At 32.5% G+C, this 23,566-nt stretch overlaps 4 protein-coding genes across 9 annotated transcripts; 1 reads left to right on the top strand and 3 right to left on the bottom strand.

The window, feature by feature from the left end:
- The first annotated feature begins 4,619 nt into the window (after window positions 1-4,619).
- LOC124833205 (Nucleic acid-binding, OB-fold-like protein) lies at window positions 4,620-6,797 on the top strand. The gene is made up of 2 exons (XM_047307621.2): window positions 4,620-4,998; window positions 6,324-6,797. The coding sequence occupies exons 1-2, from the start codon at window positions 4,749-4,751 to the stop codon at window positions 6,512-6,514; spliced, it is 441 nt and encodes a 146-aa protein (XP_047163577.1). The 5' UTR covers window positions 4,620-4,748; the 3' UTR covers window positions 6,515-6,797.
- Window positions 6,798-8,721: 1,924 nt separating this feature from the next.
- On the bottom strand, window positions 8,722-11,526 carry LOC124833220 (protein NUCLEAR FUSION DEFECTIVE 6, mitochondrial-like). Of its 5 annotated transcripts, XR_007028400.2 has the most exons (5): window positions 11,310-11,526; window positions 11,116-11,237; window positions 9,917-9,988; window positions 9,229-9,275; window positions 8,722-9,063 (listed from the first exon to the last, which is right to left on the bottom strand). XR_007028400.2 is itself a non-coding variant. In XM_047307640.2 (4 exons), exons 1-3 carry the CDS (start codon window positions 11,450-11,452, stop codon window positions 9,268-9,270), a joined length of 273 nt encoding a protein of 90 aa, XP_047163596.1. In that variant the 5' UTR covers window positions 11,453-11,526; the 3' UTR covers window positions 8,722-9,063; window positions 9,229-9,267. The 5 variants fall into 5 exon arrangements, 3 of the variants coding, with proteins under 3 accessions (XP_047163596.1, XP_047163597.1, XP_047163595.1); XR_007028401.2 differs by lacking the exon at window positions 9,229-9,275; XM_047307640.2 differs by lacking the exon at window positions 9,917-9,988.
- Window positions 11,527-13,252: 1,726 nt separating this feature from the next.
- On the bottom strand, window positions 13,253-16,310 carry LOC124833213 (uncharacterized). Of its 2 annotated transcripts, none has more exons than XM_047307633.2 (3): window positions 16,164-16,310; window positions 13,836-13,994; window positions 13,253-13,658 (listed from the first exon to the last, which is right to left on the bottom strand). In XM_047307633.2, exons 1-3 carry the CDS (start codon window positions 16,173-16,175, stop codon window positions 13,455-13,457), a joined length of 375 nt encoding a protein of 124 aa, XP_047163589.1. In that variant the 5' UTR covers window positions 16,176-16,310; the 3' UTR covers window positions 13,253-13,454. The 2 variants fall into 2 exon arrangements, with proteins under 2 accessions (XP_047163589.1, XP_087947804.1); XM_088091678.1 differs by lacking the exon at window positions 16,164-16,310 and adding an exon at window positions 14,136-14,218.
- Window positions 16,311-21,106: 4,796 nt separating this feature from the next.
- On the bottom strand, window positions 21,107-22,311 carry LOC124833232 (protein E6-like). Its single transcript, XM_047307654.2, has one exon. It carries the CDS (start codon window positions 22,260-22,262, stop codon window positions 21,420-21,422), a length of 843 nt encoding a protein of 280 aa, XP_047163610.1. The 5' UTR covers window positions 22,263-22,311; the 3' UTR covers window positions 21,107-21,419.
- Window positions 22,312-23,566: the final 1,255 nt, after the last annotated feature.

The following is a 23,566-nucleotide window of genomic DNA, read 5'->3' as shown; positions in this document are numbered from 1 at the left end:
AAAGTAAAAAAAATTATTTTTGTAATTAAATTTTTTTTTTACAGATGACTAGGATGGTGGACGGAAAAGTGGTGGTGGTGGAGGGAACAACACCCCGCATATTAACACTATGCATTGTTTTCCTTTTTTTAAGCCGAAGATATCATTATAGTTTATGAAAGCACGTTTGAGAAACAGAAGTCATAAATATATTTCTTATAGAACTTTACAAGGTTAAAGTTTTGTGTATATTTCATATATTGATATTATTTTCCTTTGTTTTTAATAACTCAAAGATATTACTATAATTTGAGAGCCCGTTGGAGAAGCTTTTTGTTTTTAATACCATTTTATCAAGTATCTTTAATTTAACTCAACATTTTGATTGCTTTTTAGTTCAACTTTATTGTTTAAAAATCTTTAATTCAGTTTCATACCTTAACTATCTTAGTTGCACACGTTAAAAATCTTTAATTCAACTTTATAATTTAAGGATTTTTAACTTAAAATTACACTTTGAATATCTTTAACTCACTGTTGCACTATGAAAAAAATATTGAAATATTGCTATTGTAAAAGAATTGCATTATTTGAAAACACAAATGAAAAATACTCTTGAAAAACATTAAAAATTATTGTTAAAAATGTTACCACTAATATCTTTCAAAAAAAGAAAGAGGTGAATTGATTATTTTGAAATTTTGATTTTTTTAATTATTCAAAATATTTTTTAACACATTTTTAATTTATTAACAAGATGTATGTATGGATAATACTTAATTAGGATGCCTTTTCAATCACTTAGTTTCAAATATATAAGAAAAAAATAGAAAATAATTTTTATACTGGTTGACATACAGTTATTTAACAATTTTAACTAAATTTCCACTATTAAAATTAAGAGGTAAATATTACAAGATGCACCGGTATAATCTCTACTCCATACAAAGAATCTTGAAATAACTCTCAAGAAATACAACCAAAAGCAATGTTTCACATATTTGTTCTAAACTTTTCACTTACACAGTAAAATAGAATGCAAAAGATTAATTAGCAAAAAACAAAATCAGGAAAGAATACACTTGATTGATATCACAATATCACTTAGTGCCAAGCAAGAAACTCTTAGAAACTCTCCACTCTCACTTTCTAATGTGTTTTATTTGAAAAAGAAAAAATGATAGATTTTAAAGATAAAACAAAGTCTAAGAATATTAATAAGTTATGTGAGTTGTCTAATTGATTAAAATGGTTTGTACTTAAATTTCAGAAAACAAGAGTTGATTATATAAGTAAACTAATCAATTAAAAGAGAGAGTCTAAGTTTTTCAGCCTTCAGTGGAATAATCAATTATGTTATACACTAAATCAATTAAAACTCATAGAAAAACAATTTTATTGTTTTTGAATTAACCTCATCAATTACATTATTAACTTAACCAATTTAAAAGAAGATAGTTATTAAAGTTATATATTTAAAAATGATTCAATTTGCACCATAACTAATCTTAATAAATTATATTATAAGATAAAAATGGTTTTTAAGAATTTCTAACTTGGCTTATAATATTTCTATACACAACACCTTCCGCCAAATATATATTTTTTTTCAAAATCTTTACTATGCTAAGCTTGGACATCATAAAAAAGTTGAAACTTAGGCCATTGGAGCAACAATAATGTGTTGGAGTTATAGAAAAAACATACATATTTTCTACTCACCGGATAATATAAAAATATTTTAATGAAAAATTAATAATCATATCTTATAGGGTACATAAAAGAAATTAAAAAAATAGACATTTTCATTTTAAATAAAAAAAAACATAAATATTCTTAGTGAAACATTAATACTTACTTGTGAATTCACATAGAAAATGAAAGTAACAATATTCTTTGTGGACTTGTTTGCTTCCACCTATTTTACAATTGAATATGTAAATATGATACAATTGATTGTTGAGGATTTTTCATTGCAAAGACTATGGGAATTGAATGAAAGCCACATTGGGTTATGATTTGTATATGCAAATATAATACAATTGATTGAGTTACACCCATATTTGACTATGGATATTCTTTTACCTTTGTATTATAATAATAATAATAATAATAATAATAATTTAATTAACTAATTAACGAAAATATAATATTGAAAATAATAACTCATAATAATAATTTATTAATGACAGTAGGAACTTGAGTTAAAAATCTTGTTCTATTATTTCTGTTTTTTCAGTTTTGTTGTACTGTTAGGTTGGCTAGCTATATAGTCGATATAGCTGCTACTGATATGTTAATGAAAACATTCACGTTTCTGTACATGTGTTTTTGTATCTTCTCTCTTCCTAAAAAAGTTCTAGATGGTGTCTAGAGCCTATATAGAAGATAGGGTTTGATATAGAAGATAGGGTATGGTGGTGGTAAGTGAAAATCAAGAGGATCTTTTGTTGAGTTAGGGTTATTTTGATAATCCAAGAATGAGTGCATTGATGTCAAGAGTGGTGAGATCCCTGTGAAGATTCAATCAAAGAAGGAAAGGAGGATGACTAGAAATGGAAGCATCATCCAAGGAGCTCTACATGTTTTTGATGGGACGATGTTTGACGATTGGCGAATCAAGATGATGACCATTTATGGTTTTCAAGATGTATCAGATGTGATTGTGAGTGGTCTTGAAGACCTTGGGTGGAAGGCAAAAGAGGAAGACAAGAAGAATTTCAAGAACCAAAGAGAAATTACAGACGTTGCGGCGACATTTTGAGTTTCTGAGCATGTAAGAAAATGAGTCCATAGCTGAATACTTTTATAAAACGCAGGAGCACGTGAATGCTATGCGAGCCTACAAGGACATCATCACTGACCAACAAGTTGTAGAAAAAATCTTGAGGACTTTGCCTCCAAGATTCGACCATGTGGTAATGACTATTGAAGAAACGAGAGATCTTGAGGCAATGGAGATAGAAGATTTGCAGCACTCAGTCGAAGCTCATGAGTACATAATCAATGAGAGGAAATTGCATGATATGGGGAGAAGCTGTCAGCACAGCATCATACGTGTTGAACAAATGTCCAACCAAGAAATTGGATGACTTAACACATGAAGAAGTGTGGACAGGTGTCAAACCAAATGTATCACACCTCAGGATTTTTGGTTCTCTTTGCTGGAAACATGTCCCGGATCAGTTGAGACAGAAACTTGATGATAAGGGAGTTCCACAAGTGTCCGTCGGTTACCATTCAATTGGAGGCTACAAACTCTTTGATCCTCAAACTAACCAAGTCTCTTTTAGTAGAGATGTGGTGATTGATGAAGCATCAGAATGGAATTGGAAGCAGTATGCTTCAAGTTCAACTCAATCTAAGGTAATATTTAATGAGTCAGGACCTGATATAGCAGAAAAAAAGTGATCAAAGGTAAAAAATGTGCAGAACATAAATCATGCACGTAAAGGAGGATAAATGATATATATGACTTTCAAGGCGTTTCAATAGAATGATATTTTAATTAGACCATGAAAATTATATGTACAGATGCCACACATTCTTCATAAATTTTGTGCTAGTTTACCTCATCACTACTTTCTTTGTTCTGACGAAATTACATAGAATCTGGAAAATAAACTGGGACAGAGAGGGGAAAACAAAGGTAACATGTTTCTCTCAAATGATTGTGTAGAAAAATACAATTTGAATAATGCCTTGTGTTGTGTCAATCTGATTCACAGAACCTGCATGTAATATCTATTAACAGATCTTGTAATCACACTTGGTCACTCTTCTTGCTCAGAACAATGCTCATATAATTGTCTGCAAAGTTAGAAATATTGAGAAATTCAATTCTTTCTACAATTGCAGAAATGACTTTATGCCATTAGGGTATCAGTAATCATGAGTAAGAAATAATAAGCTTCCAACAAGTGTGCTATCCATACTCTTAATAATACATTTGTTTGTAAGTTTAAGTGCCAAATAAAGACCCATGAGATCGTATTCACTCGTTTATCAAGTAGCTCTTATTTCCACATTTATTTCAACGCATTGTCCCGATTGTAAAGTAGCAACAGGTAGCTACTGCTGCAGAGTGAAACACAGCTCCATCTCAGTTTACCATAGAAATTTGCCAACACCTTCTATAAAATAATTTATGCAATAAAACAAGTTAGCTAATGGAGTCTTTCCATTTTCTTTGTTCTTATTTTCCTTTCTTAAACATGCTTGTAAGATAGTTTGTCTGGCATGTAGGCAACATCATAAAAATGAAAATATGAAATAATTAGACTACAGCTTAAAAAGTTTCACTAAAGATATTGCAATGAAAAACAAAACATGTTTACATTAAACGTGTTTTGTTTTTCTCAATTTTCTATTCTAAGTCGTAACTAATCTTAATCTTTGTATATAAAAATGATGATTTTGGATCTTATACTTTTACAATTTGTAGAATGAGCGAAATTCAGAATTATAAAAAATGTAAAAACGGAGATTATTTATTATTGTAATGCAATAGAAAGTAAATAAAAGTAAATTGCATAAAAGAAAAATGGGAAAGTGAAGTCACGTGAGGTTTAGAGGATGGGAGTGGAAACGACGTGTCGCTTGATTCAGAAGGGAAGTGCAATGGAAGGTGCGAAAGAAATGCATAAAACTGGTCGGTTTTAAGGTAGGGCTTGTGTTTGGTAGAAGAGTGTTAGAGAGAAGAGTGAGTGAGCGAGGAGTGAGTGTGTCTGTGAGTGATTTTATTCGGATCGATCGAGTGTTCTATTCCAATGGCATCATCCAATTCCACTCAGCAAGATGTCAACAAACCTGCCAAGAGAAAACCCGTCTTCACCAAAGTCGATCAGCTCAAACCCGAAACCAACGGTCACACTTTAGTGGCTAAGGTCTTGTCCTCCGACACCGTCGTGCACAAACCGCGACCTTCCTCTGCCCATAACATCAAACCCACTGTCATCGCCGAGTGCCTCATCGGCGACGACACCGGCACCATCATCTTCACCGCTCGCAACGAACAAGGTACTCCAATTTCGCCTACCCATCCTCGTAAAGCTTATTCTTTTTTACTTATTTCAATTTCCCTTTTATCAAAACGGAAACTTTCCACACGGGCACTGTTTTATTTGTCTCAATTTTGTGTTTTTATTTTCATTTTGGGGTTTTCTTTTTGCGATCCGCATTGTTCTTGGGTTTGTGAGATTGCGCGTGTTTGGTGCCCTGCTTTCAATAAAGCATCTGGGCCTATGATGGTGGTGAGTGGATCATGAGTGCCTGATTCCATAGATAAGATAAGCCTTTCTTCTCATATATTATATTGGTCTGACTGCGTGATACCTTAATCCTTTTTAATCCGGTTGAAATCTCCTTCTTTTTCTTTACTGATCTTACTCCAAGAGGTTTGATTCGGTTCTATAATGTGTCAACCGGCGTAGATTTGGTAAATTCTCGTGCTTCTTGCTCTGCTCTCGTGATGAAGACTGTATTTCCTCTTCCTTGAGGTGTTGATACGAACTATGAATATGATTTGACATGCTGGGTGAATTTTTTGTGGTAATGAAAGTGTGATTAATATTGTTCCTTTTTTGTGTTTTGCGATTACAAAGAAGTTTTGCTTAGAAGGTGATAGTAACGATCTTAGGTGTCTTCCTTTTAACTTTATATTCCTAACTCAAATTACTTTTATCAAAGTGTTTTAGTTTATGCTTGTCTGCGCCAAGTTAGTTATATTTTTCCTGGTCCAACTTTTTTTGTTAATATTTCTCTTGCTTTTTCTTCATCTATATTGTTCATGAATCACGGGATTGTTTAACCAGGAATGACCTTGTCGTTACCTTAGTACTTAGTACTTCTTGATTAATCTTGGCTTCTTTCAAACTTATGGGTTTTGACTTAAATGTTATCATGCCTTTCCGGATGAACAACATCTTGATTTTATACTTTTCCAGATCCACGTTCTTGAATAACATCGGTGCCTTCTGTTTTTATACTTCATCAGGAAGAAAATAGGAGTTGAATTATGAAAATTCAATGTATATAGACAGAATATTGATCTGACATTACTTATTTTCACTCTTTTCTCCTTCTTTCTATTTTGAACAGACAAAACCTTGAGTGATGAGTTTAATTTTTATTTGAGCAGTTCATACTATGCAAGTCTGCATGTATGAGCATTTGCATTTGCATAGAGTTTCAGTTGATTTCGTTTAGTGAAAGTTACCTTGATGTACTTCCTTGGTAGGTAATCAACCTACAGGTATTGATAATTCATATAAATGTAGGCAGAGATCAAGGGACTAATATATGTTATATGTTTAAGTTATTAGATGACCTTTTCTTCTGTGCAGTTGATTTGATGAAGGCTGGTTCAACTGTAATTCTTCGTAATGCAAAGATTGACATGTTCAAGGGATCAATGAGGCTGGCTGTTGACAAATGGGGGCGTGTTGAGGTAACTGAACCTGCAGATTTTGTAGTTAAAGAGGATAATAACCTATCCCTGGTTGAATATGAATTGGTGAACGTGGTTGAAGAATAATCCCGTCGAAGAGTGCAAGAACAGCTTTATGATTTGGTTATGGTGCATTGGATACCCCCAAAGGTAAAACTTAACTGGTGATGGATGGTTGGTAAACGTTCTCACTTTAATTAGCTTGTATTTCCCCTTTAACATGCTTGACATGATTTTGGGTTAAGTTGATGTCTCTTGAACAACCTTGTGTCAAGCGAACAAGATTTGCTATTATCTTCATCAGCAACTGTATTCAATGAACATATAGTATTATGTTAATATAGTTATCCGTATCACATGTTTCTTTGCAGTTTCCTGTGCATCGATATACATAGGTATGCCTGTGTTTGAGTTAATGAAGCAGCGCAATCATTATTCGTATCTTTGGCTCAAATAAGAGAAGACAGTGCTTTAAAAATTGGGTTAAAGTCCATAATTTCTGTTTCTTCTGCTAATGAAATTCCATGACCAGTGTCATTCATGCTCACAATATGTTTTTTTTTTGGTTCGTCATAACTTTTTTCCATGATAAAGAATTTTGTTCACTATTAGTGTATTGATTATGAAACTTAAGAGGCGATTGAAAATTTAAATTCTCATAAGTTTTTTTTCCATGATAAGGAATTCTGTTCCGTAGTAGTGTCTTGAATTATTAAAGTTAAGAGGCAATTGAAAACTTAAATTTTCATAACATACTAAACAGTCTTTTGGCTTCGAATTAGAAGCTTATACCAGAATGTTAAAAATTTGTTGTCTGAAAAGTCACGTATATGTATGTCCATTCAAATCTATTGGTTTGATAGCGTGGAAGCTTCTATTTCTTTTCTAAATGTTTATTGTTAATTCATCTTTGTATAATGCAGATTAAACACATGCGGTGTATTTTCTTCTCATTTGACAAAATCAGAAGGCACGCTGTTGTCTATTGTTTGTGAAAATGCACAAATAAACCTTTGTATGATAATTATTAAATTTCAAAGGTTATATACCATGCCAACCTAAAATTCGCAAATCTTGATCCTCTCCAGTCGCATCGAACATGGAAAATTATAATGAATTCAACATCTGAATTGATTTATAATTTATGAAAATCCACCATCCCCAGATACTGAACCGAATCTGATATTTTTCCATCTCCTCGACCTCTTCTCTACCGCACTACCTTCATTATATGAAAATGGGCGTGCAATTAATGTAGTTTGGTAAACGAGAGCTTTGGGAAGACGTTAAAAAAGGCGATGTTGGAAATGAGTGATGATAGATATGACACTAATTTGCATTTCCGATGTTGAGGTCAAAACAAAGGTGGGTGAGTCTACGGTAATAAATGAAAATCAATTTTAACTGTTTGTATATTTCATTAATTTATATCTATCTGCGTTAATGATTCAGATTATGTATTCCAACCTTCAATTGAAGCCCTCTTACTCATTTTAAAAAAAATTAACTGTACGTACATGAGGTAACTTGGTTCATGAAAAGGTTATTTTCATTCTCTTTCTGTTTTTCTTTTCTTTTCTAAACTCTCTTCCAGCTGTCAAAATATATCAAGTGTTTTAGAAAACTCTTCTAAGGCAAAACGTTCAGTATTTTATCTTTTTCTGATCCGGAATTGTTATTTATAATCAGTTATTCTTCTTAAGGTTATAATGAAATTTTTTAAACTCGTGTCTTCAATTCTTGTTTATTTTTTCTTCTATTATTTAATTTGTGAATTATCTTCACGTCGATTTGGCTGGTTTTGTAAAGAATTTAATATATCGAATGAATATCAATCAGTGAAGTATCAACCGTATAATGTTATTTGGTAAATTCATTTGAAGCGGGACACATGACTCCTCGACTAACTGTCGACAATTTTTTCAAACTTCAACTTTCCAAGTTATATGCTTTTAAAATATGAAAAACCGTGAGTGAGGGCATTAAAATCAATTAATAGAACAACCTATATCCTGATGATAAAGCGTTCAACTTAATAACGAATATGATTCCTACTTATTCAGTTATTGAAAACGTAAAAGATAGGTTGTATTTTCATCAATCAAAGGTAAAATGAAATGTGAAACTTTTGACAATAGGATGAAAGATTGATTGGTCTAGCAAGGTAGGCAATGAATTTGGATTCTTTGCAGGCCTTCAATTAAAGTGCTCGTTTGCTTTTATATTTTTCATATCTTATGTTTGGCATTTCGTTCGCGAGCATAATTCCACTCCGCCAGAATAAAAAATCACACTGACAAAAGTTCCAGTTAATGAATTCTTAACGCACATGCTTGTTCGTGTAACATTTTAAAACAAGGGTGATAGTAACGTTTGCAAGCACTGGGAATAAATCCCATTTCCAATTACAGGGTGAATTATCGTAAATCGCAGGTAAAGAAATGTTTGCAATAATGTTCTAAAGAGTAATCATACCTAAGCATGGTTCCAGCTCCGGTGCTTGTACAAGTCAAGTCTTGGAGGTTTCATATTCGACCAAGGACAAAAAATCTCTAACAAGGCCTAACTAAGTAAACTGAAATCCACGGAAAGTAGGAGCAGATGCACCGCACCCACAGACAGCAATCATCATCCATCTAGAATTAAAAAAGAAAATATCTTTGAGAAAACTCAATTTTACATACAAAATCAGAATCAAAAGGTCAAGATAATCTAATAGTCATCCATAGTATATTAGTAAATTTAAAATGCAAATCGTTTAGATACAGGAGCAAAGCAGAATGGAAATGACGAAACATTACATGGCTAGTCCTCAAGCCTAAAAGCCAAAGTGCAAATGATCACGACCCTAGACAAGGAAACAGCCAAGTCAAAATGAGGAGTTGCAAAGAGCATGTATAAAAAAACTTTGGAGCACCAGCATATTAAAAAGAAGTCATTTCAACACATTGCTCATTTTACACAGAAGTGTTAAATTTTATACATTCCAAAACACGTGCTGACAGACCAGCATCTGGCATCATTCCGGAGATTATTAACAATTTCCAAGCCAACAAGAACTGCAATTCTAAAATTACGGTTAGCAAAATCTCCAGTTTGCCTCAATGACACTCTAACATCGCAATAATGGCTTTTTGCACCAGCAAACTATATAAGAAATAGCTGATTTCTGTATTGAGGTTGATTTAAAATTCTATGTATTCTTAGTGACTGGTAGTTTGCATAAGTGTGGTTGTTAATGGATGATGTTAAACTTCATGCATGAACAAAAATCATTCCCATACATAAACTCAACATCTTAGAGTAAGAAATCAAAATGCAGAGTATGCACCCAAATAGTAACCATAAATCAATATCGAAAACCAATTTTAATGTGGAAACAAACTATTGCTAAGTTTGAGTCATTTATACACTTTTAGCAAATGCCTGTTTGACGTTAAGGTGTACAGTAACAATTAAAAATCTCAAACGAAAAATTTACTTGACCACCTTTTTTCAAGCGCATCTAGATAAAACTTGTGCTCGAACCCTCTGTCATTCATCATACATCATCATTGCAATCTGAGTGAATACAATCAATCAGTATGATCTTCATGTGATTATCTCTTAAGTGAATGTTAGCTAATATATAAGTCTAGACATTTTAAAACATTGTATGCACTAAATGCGACAATCCATAACACCTTTTCTAAGAGAAAGAGCATAATTGCCCAATAACTCAAAATGAAAAATGTCACGAGAAGTTGTTGCGGATAAATTAAACATAATAATCAGGGAACTTCTAAGAAATACCATTGAATAACACCATAGCTCCCATATTAGTTTTCATGAGATATGGTGCTCATTTTTACATTCAACTAAGAAATTTCATGCTCTCCCTAATCTACAGAGGTCAAGTTCTCAATTCTTCAAAAAAACCAAAATTTGAAACAAATCCATGTGACACCATCTCTGATGCTTGATCTTCATCTAGTCTTCTCTTGCCCTACAAAGAGGAAAAAATATACATCCTTTCATTGTGAGAGCAAGAGAGAGAACCTAACCCAAAAAACGAAATGTTTGAACAGCAAAATAGTTGCCCACATGCACCCAACACTTTCATTTAACACAGTCTGTTCACACAAACCTTAACTACCACACAGAAAGGGGACAACGCACGACAAGAAAACACTTTTTATTTAGCAAAAAGTTTAAATCCTATTTTTATGCAACCCAAGAAAAAAAGGAAGAAAGAAGTATTTCACTGTGGCATGGCGTAGTAATGAAAGTAATGCGTCAGACTTTCGCAGGGTATAAATAAGTTTTCTGGGAAACCTAGAAACTTTGACAATTCGCATAACGCAGCATGTATAATCCATGGAGTTTGGCTAACAAGATATGATTTTTGTTACAGAAGTCAAAATGGCGTAGAGAAAAAACTTTCACTCCTTGATTCTCTAGACCGAATAACCATCCATCAAATAAAGAAAAAAAAAACAATTAGAATATATAATTCACAAGCCAAGTAGAATGAGCATGTTTGCAGACAATCGGGTAGGTCCAGTAAGTTACAATAACATTTAATTTCATTTCATTTCAGAATCCAATGTTGGCATTTGATAAACTTAGCTCTTCTATCATATGTATCACATACACATCCAACAAAACTACGTCGAAGATAATGGGAGGAAAGTGTTTGGAGGGAATACCTTCAGGGGTCCAACCATAGGAGTGGCGAGACACAGAGAGCATCGAATTCAGCAATGCGGAAGCAGTAGCACTGTGATAAGGAAGCATCGATTCCAAGCAGAAACTCGCTTCTACCGGTAACCTGTCCCAAACAAAGAATGTTTTAATCAAATTGAAAATGTTTGGAAAATGCGATCGAGAGGAGCAGTGTTACCTGAAAACGCGATTCGAGATTGAGGTTTGCTTTGGGAGACGAAACGGAGATCGTGCCGGTCTCGTTCTAGCTCCGGCTGCGAGATTGGCCGCACCGGCAGCGCGGGACGTGGCGGAGCGCAACAAACACCTGGCGGCGGACATCGTGAAGAATCAACAGAAAGGGGTTTTGGCCTTCTGGGGTTTTGATATTTCCGTTTTACTATTTTTTTTGTTACTATTTTGTTAAAGAGTCATGACATGGGTCACCAGTGTCTGCATTTCTTTTTGCACCCATGCATTTCTTTTGCACCCACATAAATATATAACGTTTTTTTATAGGTTTTGTATTTAAGAAGGTCAAAGTTGATTTTGATTTGGAAGTTATTATTTTGCATAAAGAAGCTTCTATATTGTATATTTCAAAAGGTATTTTTGAATTGTAAATTACATAATTTGAAAATTATTTATTATTTTTAAATTATATAATTTGAAAATTAAAAATGACTTATAAATTACATAACTCGAATTTATTTATTTATTTTTAATGTCTTGTTTTCATAAAATAAAAAATCTGGATTGAGTAATTTAGTAATGTCTTTCTCATATGGGTTCCAGTCATATTGTTGTGGAAAGTAGAAAGGGCAACAGGGAATGGTGCGTTCAGATTGTAGCGAATATATCTCTACTCCTAAGTGGGATACGCACGTTGCATGTACTTTCTCGTATGTTGCCAGCTTTCTTGTACTTTGCCTTCGGTGTCCATCAGACCAACGATAATCTAATATTCTTTTTACCATATTTTAATATAAGTGATATCAATAATAATAATTATAAACAATAACATGAACCAATCAATGACACGTAAATAATGTTAAAATATTATCAAAATATCATTATTTTAGGATTAATATTACATATAGAATCTTCTAAACTTCAAATATTTTCGTTTCATTTTTTTTATATTATTTATTTTAAAATTATCACTAGGTCCTAGATCAAAGAATTTAATTTAAATGAAGACGTACTTGATTAGTTCATAAGAATAATAAAATAGGTTGTTCAGATTCCCTATTCCTATTATTACATTTTTTAAATGGTTTTATATTTTTGTGAATGTAATCAAATCAACGAAATGTCCATCAATACGTAAGTGTAATAAAAAAAATACTAAAATTTAGTCGATAAAATATTGATAAGTACATCTCTAAGCGAAAATATTTTCTGTTAATAAAAAATGTATACAATCTATCATATAAAAAAATGTATATTGATAAAAATTGTACCTGATATATTATTATATCAAACTATATGGATTGCTAATTGATAATTTTTTGGATAGACATATTTAACTATTTATGTCATCAACTTGTAAAACTGTAATTTATACTAAGTTGTACATAACTCGGTATTGAAATATATGTCTCGCCAGCTTATAAAGTTAAAAAATAATAGATAAAATTGAATAGCGTCTTTCTTATTTTTGTCGCGCTACCAAAAACCGTAAAAGAGACACAAAAATTATACAAAAACAAGATAAAATAATATAATTTCAATGTTATTTAATAGCCATAAAATAACAACTCAATTTTTCATATAAAAAGTAGCTCGTAGTTTTATAAAGAGTGACTTTGATTCCATATAAAAATGACTATATAAAGTAAGACTTAATGATCACATATAAAATAATGATAGGATGATGTTTATATAAAAGAATGAATGGTTATGTCAAGAAATGACTTTGATGCTCATATAAAATAATAACTTGCATAAAGGAATGATTCAATATTCATATAAATGAATGACTTGCATGCTTATCATATAAAAATAATAACTCTTTTTTATTGATGACTATTTTTTAAATATATAAAGATAAAAATTATTTTTAATTTACTATATTGAAAAGAAAATAATGGTGGCACACATGAGAAAAATAAGAAAATGCAGTTTATAGTAGCTCAAGGGTCAAACGTAAATGCAGATAAACTTGATTTCCATAAGAAAATACAAGTAACCTTGTTTTATTATTTTGGTATGGTATGAAATGAAAAAACGACAGAACAAACTTGAGGAAGTTAAAACGGGTGAGGTAAACTGACTGAAATAACCGGTTATCGTCACTCGGGCAACAAGAGATATATGAATTGGCTTTCATTACAATGGTGTTCTAATTGGTTGAACTCTTCTTACTCTTCCTAATTTTTAGCAAGGGTATGCAAATGACTCGAGACATATCCATTTTAGAGCCCTGAGAAGCAGGAACCTTAGCTAATTTCTTTTTTCTTTCTTCAAACCCTCCTCTTTCTCCTGCTCTAACTCCGATTAGCTGCGCAAGGGATACACTGTTGTCTTGGAAGAAGGAAGCCGTCGACTTATTGTTGCAAAACAAAAGCAGTATGTAATAAACTATAATAAGCCTTCTAATTTTTCTTGTTCCATAAAAAGAGTCATAATACTTATTTAACCAATTTATGAAATAGTCGCACTGAATAACGTAGTTAAAACAAATTTTGCAACCTACACTGACAAAGGAATAAGAATAGAGTACCTCTGTATCTAGGTTAGAGGATGAAAATGAAGAGAAACTGGTGGATGGCACGTGCAATTGGTATGGTGCCATTGAAGCTGTAGGGAAGGATTCCCCAACTCTAAGTCTCATGTTCAAGAAGCCAAGTCCAAGTGGCCAACCAATTGGCATGTCATCATTCTGAGAACATATCATAGTAGAAATTACCGACATTAGAAAAACATCTGTGCATGTCCTAAAAATTCGGTGCCTTAATTTCAACAACATTCAAAAGTACAAGCCCAAAATTCATGATATCTATGTTGGAACTTTAAAATATACCATGGATGTAGTTGATCCAGTAAATATCTGCTTATCACATTCTCATAACTTAAGTTGGAAGAGTAAACAAAATGGTATCAAACATAGCCGCTTTATAAATATGAATTGGGTGGTGTCGGTTTCTTCTAATTATGTAAAAAAAAAAAGCAATTGATCTAAGAAAAAAAGGAAAAGAAGGGGGTGAGGTTGTACTGAATTGGAGAAATTGTAGTGATGTTTCTATTCAATAGATAGTGAACTAAAAACAAAGTAGAACAATATGGAAGGTACCATTGTTGCCACTTTTTCAGTAAGGGTAAAGAGTGAAAGAGAAACAGTGTCACATTCTTCACATTGTTGGTGTTCTATTACTATCCTCCTCGTGGTAGAAGAATATATTACACACACCACAACTCTTTCCTACCAGACTGGGTCAAGTCTTAAAATTATTTTTCTAAAGCCCATAAGCTTTTGTAGTAATAAAGAATATCCATAAAAATAATCACATAGAGGGATCAAGTCGGCAAGATATTTGATTCTGTCTATAGATTCCAAGGTTCAGACTATTCATTCTGATAAACTGGGTGGTAAGTTCCATCACAGTAAATTCTAAACATCCTAATCCTTGTTTATACACTTATTTAAGAATTAGAGTTTTACTCTGTTAACCTTTATTACCCAGATTACCAAAGTGAACTCTAATGTGACAGGAGAATAGTACTAAGTTAAAAACACCTAAGTAACAGAACATGAGATAAATAATACTAACAAGTCACAACCAAAGCATCAAGTGTTTGCTTGTTCCTTCTGGTTTTTGTATCTGCATTATACCTAACTGAGGCTTTGTAATCATCTGTGAATTGGTAAAAGAAAATTATACTAGAATTATTAAGGGAAAAATTGGGAGATTGAACTGTCGGCATAATTAGTAAATGACCCGTGTTCAGCTTAATCATGGGTTGATTTCTCCAGATATTTTGAAATATATTTCTCACTCCTGTACATCTTAAATTAAACTATTCCTTATTTTGTTATCTCTTGCTTTTAGATTTGGCCCACTTCATGTGCAACTCACTCAGCCCTTTTTACTTATCAATATAAAATATAAAAAATAGTCACTCAAAATAAGATGGATGGTTGCACGTATAACTTTTACATTGAGGCAGACACTTCGGTGAAACTACTCCTACGCCATGTAATTATGACATGTTATGCTTAAAATGAACATTTTTATCTGCCTCTCTCCTTGCTATAACTCTTAGCTACTAAAATCATCCAATTATTATTAACATCCTGATAGGGGACCTCTTTTTCACCTCTCTTTTTTCTGTACTGCATTAAAATGAGGACTGATGTATCAGTTCAAGTTACATTCCTAACATTAAGTTCGGACAGCAAACTTTGATGGTTTTAATGAAACGTTAATCCATGTGTCTACTGAATTGACAACTACTAGCATTATGGCGGTAACCAAATACACTAATGGGGTCTTTTCTGGGTGTCATTCCAATTGCAAAATTCAATTTTTCTGCAACTTGGTGGATTCGTTTATCTTCTTTTCCAAATCAATCCATTCAGAAAATACAAACTCTGCATCTCGGTTGACATGCAGTATCAATTTCACAAAATTGTTCCCAAAGCATGTCAAATCCTAGAAGAACCAACAACAAACTCACACAATAGCAGAAATTCAATTCTTATTTCATGAATTCTAACAATCAAGAATACTAACAATCTAACAAGATCAAACAACTTAAAGTCTGTGTGCCGAGAACTGATTCTTATCTACTGCAGAGGCTGTTCAGTTTCATTCCAGTTTAAACACTCGACAGAACAGCTTTGTGGATCGAGTTGCATTAAACAGACCTCAAAAAATGTATTGATCTTTCGCTGACAAAACAGTGAAACAACTGATAAACCAGTTGAAAAGGAAGTATATGGGGACAAGAGATGCTGAATGCCAGAAGAAAATGAAGAAAAAAGGCATAATGTGAGAAAATCTTTGTTCTTATTTATGCAAAAGATACAAGGAAAGCACAGAATTGGTACCTCTGCAAGCATGGTGTCTCTGCCTGCCCGAGAGAAGTTTATGGGAAAATGATGATCGCAGAGAGAACTCAGAGCAAAGTAAAAAATGTATTGGAAAACCAATGGTGAATTTACGTGTCTCCTAACTAGTATTCTTCCTTAGACATCAGACATTTAAGAACCTGGTCCCACTGGACCTGTACAACATTACTTGAGCCAAGCTTTATTTTTTGAGAAATTGTATGTATATAATTTAACTGTAAAGTAAAATACACGGTACAACTGAGAGAAATAAATGTATCATAGAGGATCTATCTAATAGAAAGAGGTGAATAAAAAACAATACTATAAAAAGGTATGAAATGAATCATACAACCCTTTTATTTTATCCTACCAATTCAAAATTTCGTAAGTACACCGAAAGTAAAGAATTTACATAACAAACAGTTATAAATAATAATAATAATAAGATTAACAAGTAGAGCAACATATGGTTGTAAAGGGTTGAAGAGACTTAACACTGTTAACAGATTTCAGTGAAGAAAAATTAAAAGGGGTGTAGTAATTGATAAGTGATTGAAGAGAATGGGTGCTATTTTTTTTACGGGGTATTTTTTAGCTTTTGAGTTTGGTGGAGAAGTAGACATCAAAACGGTTGGGAAGATATGTCTGATCTATGCGTGGCGTGGCTTAATTAGCAAAAGTGTTGGATTTTTAAACACTTATTGTCACCATTGATTGGTAAAAAATCGCTTAAGTAGTAGGTCAACAACGGTGAACAAGTTACTTCACAGTTTATAATCAGTGGTTGCTTATCGCAACACGCAACTGAAATTTATGTTCAACGTTACACGACACTGAAATTTGTTTACCCAGAATACTGTTTGGCGCAGTCTGATCTTCCTATTGTTGGTTACTTGCATTTTAAATTTCTATGAACTATAGGTTAAATTGAAAAACTTATTTATAATTCTATATTTTATCTTTACACGGCTGATATTTGTTACAGGAATATATTTCTGCAAAGATATCCTCTAACTATTCACACACGTTCTAAACTATAATTTTACGTCTTCAAGTCTACATGTTATAAGTCCATAAAAACATTTTTATGTTCAAATTAGTTATATCTATAAAATTAGTTAAATATGTCAGATAACATTAAATCCTATAATAATGATTATCTCACTAATTACCTATATTTATACTAAACTTAAACCTATGAGGTTGGACTTTGACCTATAAACAATTATCTTAATTAATTTTGATTAACAAACTGTAAACTGTGTAATCCTTTTTAACTCTAAGTCACATTTTTAATTAACCAAAATTATATGAGTCATTTTAGGTTGAGAACAATTACTAGACTGAAATATTTTAGACTATAAAAGGTTGAGATTTATAAGTCAAGATATTCCAAATCATCTTAAGCTTGGTTAAAATGTGTCATATCTTTATAGGTTAAAATGTATCAAGACAACATAAGTTGAGACTAATCAGATTGAGATGTATAAACCAACATAGACTGAGATGTATCAGTTCAACATAGTCTAAAATATATTAAGTCAATATAGGTTAAGATGTACAAATATGCTTGACATATATGAGACCAACATAAACCGAAATATATAAAACCAACATGAACAAAAATTATCAAAAACTCAACCCAACATAGATCAAGATAATCTAAGATGTCTTTTCACATTGTTTACGTGTTTTCTTTTTCACTATTTTACTACCTGAGTTGATGTTTCAAAACAAACTTGTTAAAAATGAAACAACTTACAAATTTACTGTTTTATTAATATTTTAGATATTGAAAAGGACTTATTACTAATTATCTTTATAGCAATCATACATTACTTTTAATTTGGTGGTTCGTATACCTGTAGTTGTATTATTATTTTTAATCTAGTCTATGTATCTTACGCATAAAGAATGAAATAAATAATACAGTGCAGGCAAAAAGAAATAATGGGATATTTGAATTTCTGAGGGTGCATGCACAAAAATATGGAGCAGCCATGGATCCAGGACAATTACTAAGCAAGGATTTGGGCCACTATCTAAATATATGAGTGGGTTTTCTTACATAAATTTGTTTGGAAGGTCATTTCTTCCTGAACCCCCATTTTTCTTCTGCAACACCCTAACTTTTAAAATACCTCTTTTACCTCCACTCAAATTAAAAATCCTAGTTACTTTCTGTTCTCCATCTTTCTCTTTCTTCTCCCCGTCGTCACACTGCATCCCATCTCCATCGCAAACCAAGCTCTAGACTGCACCTCCATCGCAAATGAAGGAGATAGATCCATCACGCAGCTCTATCTTGCCCTGCGCAACACTTGTTTTGTTGGAAAGCACAAGTATGTCCAAGAATGTTTGTGTTTTGTGATTGTTGTCTTTAAGGTAAAAGGGGTGGTTGTGGAGGGGAGAAAAAAAGAGAGGAAGAAAGGGTTCAAGAACTATATAATGCTCAAATACGTCAATCTTCCACCAATTAAAGCCTCCTGAGTTCGACAATCCATTACGAATTGATAAATCTGAATTATATTACTGTGTTCTAGAATTGCCAATTGAGAATGCAATATTGAATCTGATACTATATTTCGGATTGGTTATTTTAGATATCACGACTGAGTATCGAATTGAACAATCTAGAATAACTTCCATACCAGTAATACATTACGGATTGGTCATTACACAAGTGTTTTTCAATTAAAAAAATAAAAAATAAAAAACAGTTACATTTTTATAAATGAAGTAAAAATTAAAATTAGTAAGTCATTATATTAATCTTCAATAATCAAATCTGTTTTATAATAGTATAGATTTCCCATAAAAGATAAAATGAAAAAAAAAAAGTTGTACACCAAATAAGAATAGCTTATATACAGATAACTGAACTTAAATTAGCATTTATTTCAATATAAAATTTTAATGTTCCCTTCCATGATACAAATATGGTGAAAAATACTAATAACATAAGTGAGTAAGAAAATTTGATTTAATAATGAGAAAAAAAATACACAATTTGATGGATTTTCTTGTAGAAGTAAAATTCATTTTGACACATCTTGACATCGCAAATGCCTTTTTGCACTCACGAAAATATGACAATATTTATTCTTATGTTTTTCACAAGGTTATAAAAAAATTGATTGGAAATAATTTATTTTAAGAAAGTTGCATTCCCTTGTATTGTTTTTTTTCTTCTTACTTTTATATAAGGCGAAGAAAGTTATAATTTCATCAGAAAGAAAAAAACTATTTTGTTAACCCTAATGCAATTGTATTGTTTTGAACTCTAATGTAACTTTACGTTTTACGTATTTAGGAGACTATCGAAATTTAACCACAAATATTTTAAATGTCTAAGAATATCATTCTGATTATAATGTTTACAGATATATCATTCACCATATTTTTTGAAACAAATGTTCCCTGACCTATATCAATATAACGAAGAAGTTCGTTGTTTCACAAAAAGAGTATATGAATAAAGAAACATACAACAAAATTATGTTCTTTTAAAAAATAGTATTGTTAGAGTAGAACGAAATCACAATTTCTTTAACTTCTATTTACCATAATGTATAAAATCATTTTTCCTTTCTTAATATGTAAGTTTTAAAAATATACCTTTAAAGTGCAATACTTTTCAGAATTTGAAAAAAAAAATCAAATATCCTTTTAAAATAATAATGATATGTTCTGCAAAGTACCAAATTGACAAATTGAGGGAGACAAACATAGCCGAGCCAGAATACTAAAGCCCATTCTTTAGATTTATAATCAGTAAGTATATGATGTGTTTCTTTTGGTACATTTGCACATTTTTTTTCCAACACGGTGAAGTCTTGAGTTCAGAGCCATGAAGCCTACAATTATGATTTACGACTTATACGAATGAACAAAGTCTTCTTTCATAAAACAAAAAACATGTTTTTTCCTTACCGTAACCAGCGGAGGAACTACTGACAGGTCGATTTGTTTGAATTCAACGTAATAAATAAATAACTTGTGCTCAGTATCCTCGTCTGTAAGGAACCTTTTCTTTGTGAATTGTTTTGTCAAATGGTTGGCCAAAACAGTGCAATTTATGAGCCAGAAGATAAAGACAGACACCAAACCAAGCAATATAGCCGCAATCAATAATTAATCTGCTACCTACACTACCCATACCTTTAGTATTTCTTTGTTTCCTTTCCATACCAATTAACCATTCATCAATAAATAATACACTACTTCCACAAAATTATTCTCACTAATTAAGCACCTATATGTAAGCAATTTGCATCAAATCCCTACAAAGATTACCTCAATTTAGTGGAATATATTGTGTACTTTCTATAAAGATGCTCAAATTTCTAGCTAAGTTGGTTGCTGCTAAAATTAAACTGACCAGTTCAGAAGTCAAAGAAAGGGAGAAATCTTTCGGTGAATGAACTTCTTTGATGGGAATCAAGTGTCAGGCCAACTCTTATATCAAATAGAAATGAGAAAGTAAAGTATTGTATAAAGGGAAAGATGCATTAACCTATTGAAGAATTGAAGAGAGATCGAAGAGAGAGTGATGTCAATTAGTTACGTAATTGGACTCAGATTTCATTTCATTGATATTAATCTCCTGCTCCATAGATCCAACACAAATTTCTCGAATCCAACACAAATGTCTCCCAACAGAAATTTCTTGTATCCAACACAAATGTCTCAGAAATAACTTGTGACACTCCACTTCACTATACAATGTTTAAAGTAAGAAAGATATATATCCGAATTGCAGGGCAGGTAGAGTAGGTCGGGCAAAATGGGAATTTTTGAAACTTTCATAAGTTGCAATCGATGTTTGTCTGTGTACAACTTTTCTAGCATTCCATCTTCGTATTTCGCTGGTTCGAAAGACAGAGACAAAAGGAAGAACAATTGTGTAACTAAACAAAAAAGGGAACATAACAGGGGAATAAAAAAAAATGAGAAAGTAACATGCAAGCTTAGGTAACATTATACAACTTATTAATAGGTGATAAGCAAAAAAGTTGCTTATGCTCTTGCACTTGACGCTATATTTTGAGATGATGATGACAGAGACAATGCAATTCGTTAAACAGGACTTAATAGAAGTACTACTAAGTAAAAAATAAAATAAAAGTCCCCCATAATTAACGTAAACTGTTACTTTGTGTTTTCTTGAATCTAAAGCACAATAAAAACATAGAACACCCACAGTGGTACTCAAAAGTATAGTGAGCTCTTCACTCAGACAGTGATCGAAGCTCATGGCTCAAAGTTCTCATGTTCATCTTCAAACTCCTCCTGGTTCTGGTACCCATTGTAATTTCCACCTCTGTTGTTGTACCAGTTGTTATTGTTCACTCCCCTGGATGAATCATCGTAGTTAGTAGGATGGTTCTCTTCCGCGTAAATATCATGAAAATACCTTCCACCTTCCAAAAACCTTGTGTCACTCATACCTTGCTTCTCACCATTGTACCTGTTAGCGTTACCATTATAATTATTATTGCTCTTCTGGTACTTCTGATTGTTGTTGTTGTCGTAGGATTTGTAACTGGCAGCATCGTTGTTGTAGTATTTCTGGTTGTTGCCGTAGGATTTGTAACTGGCAGCATCGTTGTTGTAGTATTTCTGGTTGTTGTTCTGATAGTTATTGTTGTAACCTTGTTCAGCGTACTTTGTGTCGCTTAACTCATCTTGGTCACCCTCGTAAGAATTCTTGTTGTCGTTCGTTTCCGCGAACCTATTGTTGTAGGCATCGTTGTTAAAGTACTTGGTGTTCTGAAACTCGGTCTTGTAGGGGTGGTAAGAAGTTGGGGTGGTGTAAGAATCGGCATTTTTTGTTGTGGTGGTGGAAGGAACCTGGTTAGACTCATCGTGACCATACAGGCCATAGCTGTTTTCAGTCTCGGGAACGAAAGCTGGTTGTTGATCTACCTTGCTTGCTTCTGGTGCTTCTTTGTTGGGAAGTTCTGTCTCTTTGACATTGTTGTTGTCGAAATGGGAGACTTTACTGAAGAACTGGCTGTCTCTTGCAGAGATTTGAAGAGCCAAGAAAAGGGTGGTGAAGAGAAGGAAAGAAATGTAGTTTGACGAATGAGCCATTGGTTACACAACAGAAAGAAGATGGTCTATGCTGATGAGAAGTTATGGTTGCATAAGTATCTTTATATAGAGCTTCTTAAACCTTTTCTTTTCTCTCTATAAATTTTTTTCGCACTTATTAGGTGTAAATGGAGCAAAGTTGGATGGCTGTGGACCCTCTCTATGAAACTTTAGCTGATTAACATTTGGATCCCATCCATTTAGGATGTGGTCATGGAGTAACTATTTGATGTTGTTAGTACATTTTTGACGCCATCACATTACATTATTATTTTGTTTATGATCGTATTATGTACGTAAGATTTTGAAGACCGAGGATATGGTCATGGAAAAACAGCATCATTTCAAGGGCAAAAGGCCAGTTATCAGATTTTCAGGGCATCCTTAAGAGAGCTTAACATTTAATTAGCCTCTTTCAGATTTCCTTTAGTGTAAGCTAACTCTTTATTAATTAGTAGTTGTGCCATCTATTATGACGCAACCATTACATTCATAGGTGGTAGCTTTCACACCGTTGGATTCCAGCCTAATAAAAAGGTTCCATATTTGATTTTCATTTATATCCAGAGAGGTCCATAAAGTGTATTGATGATGCTATCAGTTGTAAAAAAAAAAAGTATGGCAAAAACGATGCAACCCAACTCTATATCCACTTGATTAAGATTTTGGTCCTAAATCGTGGTATTTTATTCGTAGATTATGTAGAGACAAGATACAAGTAAAATGTATAATACATTATTCTTGTGAACTAGCTGTTATTTATAACATTATGTTGAGAAAATACATCTCGTTTTTAAGGAGTCAAATTAATGTTCACTGAACTCGTATTTAAAGGAAATAAATGTGGTGATTAATTAAATGGTTACGCGTGGTAGACCTGACGTATTGATTAATGTTAAATAGATTCCGTAGTTAGCTTTCACATTTAGTATTTTTGGACATTATTCATGATGGATCATAGTATTCATGGCAACGAAAATACGGTGATTGATTACGGTTGAGTCGAAAAATAAAAGGCATTTGTAAAATGAATATTGTTGTAAAAGAGTTAAACTTTGGAAGAAGATAGGAGACAAGAAAAGAATGAAAGAAGGAGACAAAGGAAGGCCTGAGCGAGTAATTATGCGTGGATTGAGGAGTTGGTAGGACACGAAAGTAATAACATTTGGTGCACACTGCATGTGCCTTCCATGCTTTGTCTATGTTGAGAGTGACGCTCCAAAAGTAAGCTTTCTTCAATCTTTCTCTGTGAATGTGCATACATACTCAAAGTCAGTGCAGGGTCTCTAACTCAGACTTTTATT

This window comes from Vigna umbellata, chromosome 5 (assembly GCF_029865625.1).
Source record: "Vigna umbellata cultivar VRB3 chromosome 5, Vumbellata_1.0, whole genome shotgun sequence".
Taxonomy (NCBI): Eukaryota; Viridiplantae; Streptophyta; class Magnoliopsida; order Fabales; family Fabaceae; genus Vigna; species Vigna umbellata.
This window is presented reverse-complemented; position numbering and strand designations above follow the sequence as displayed.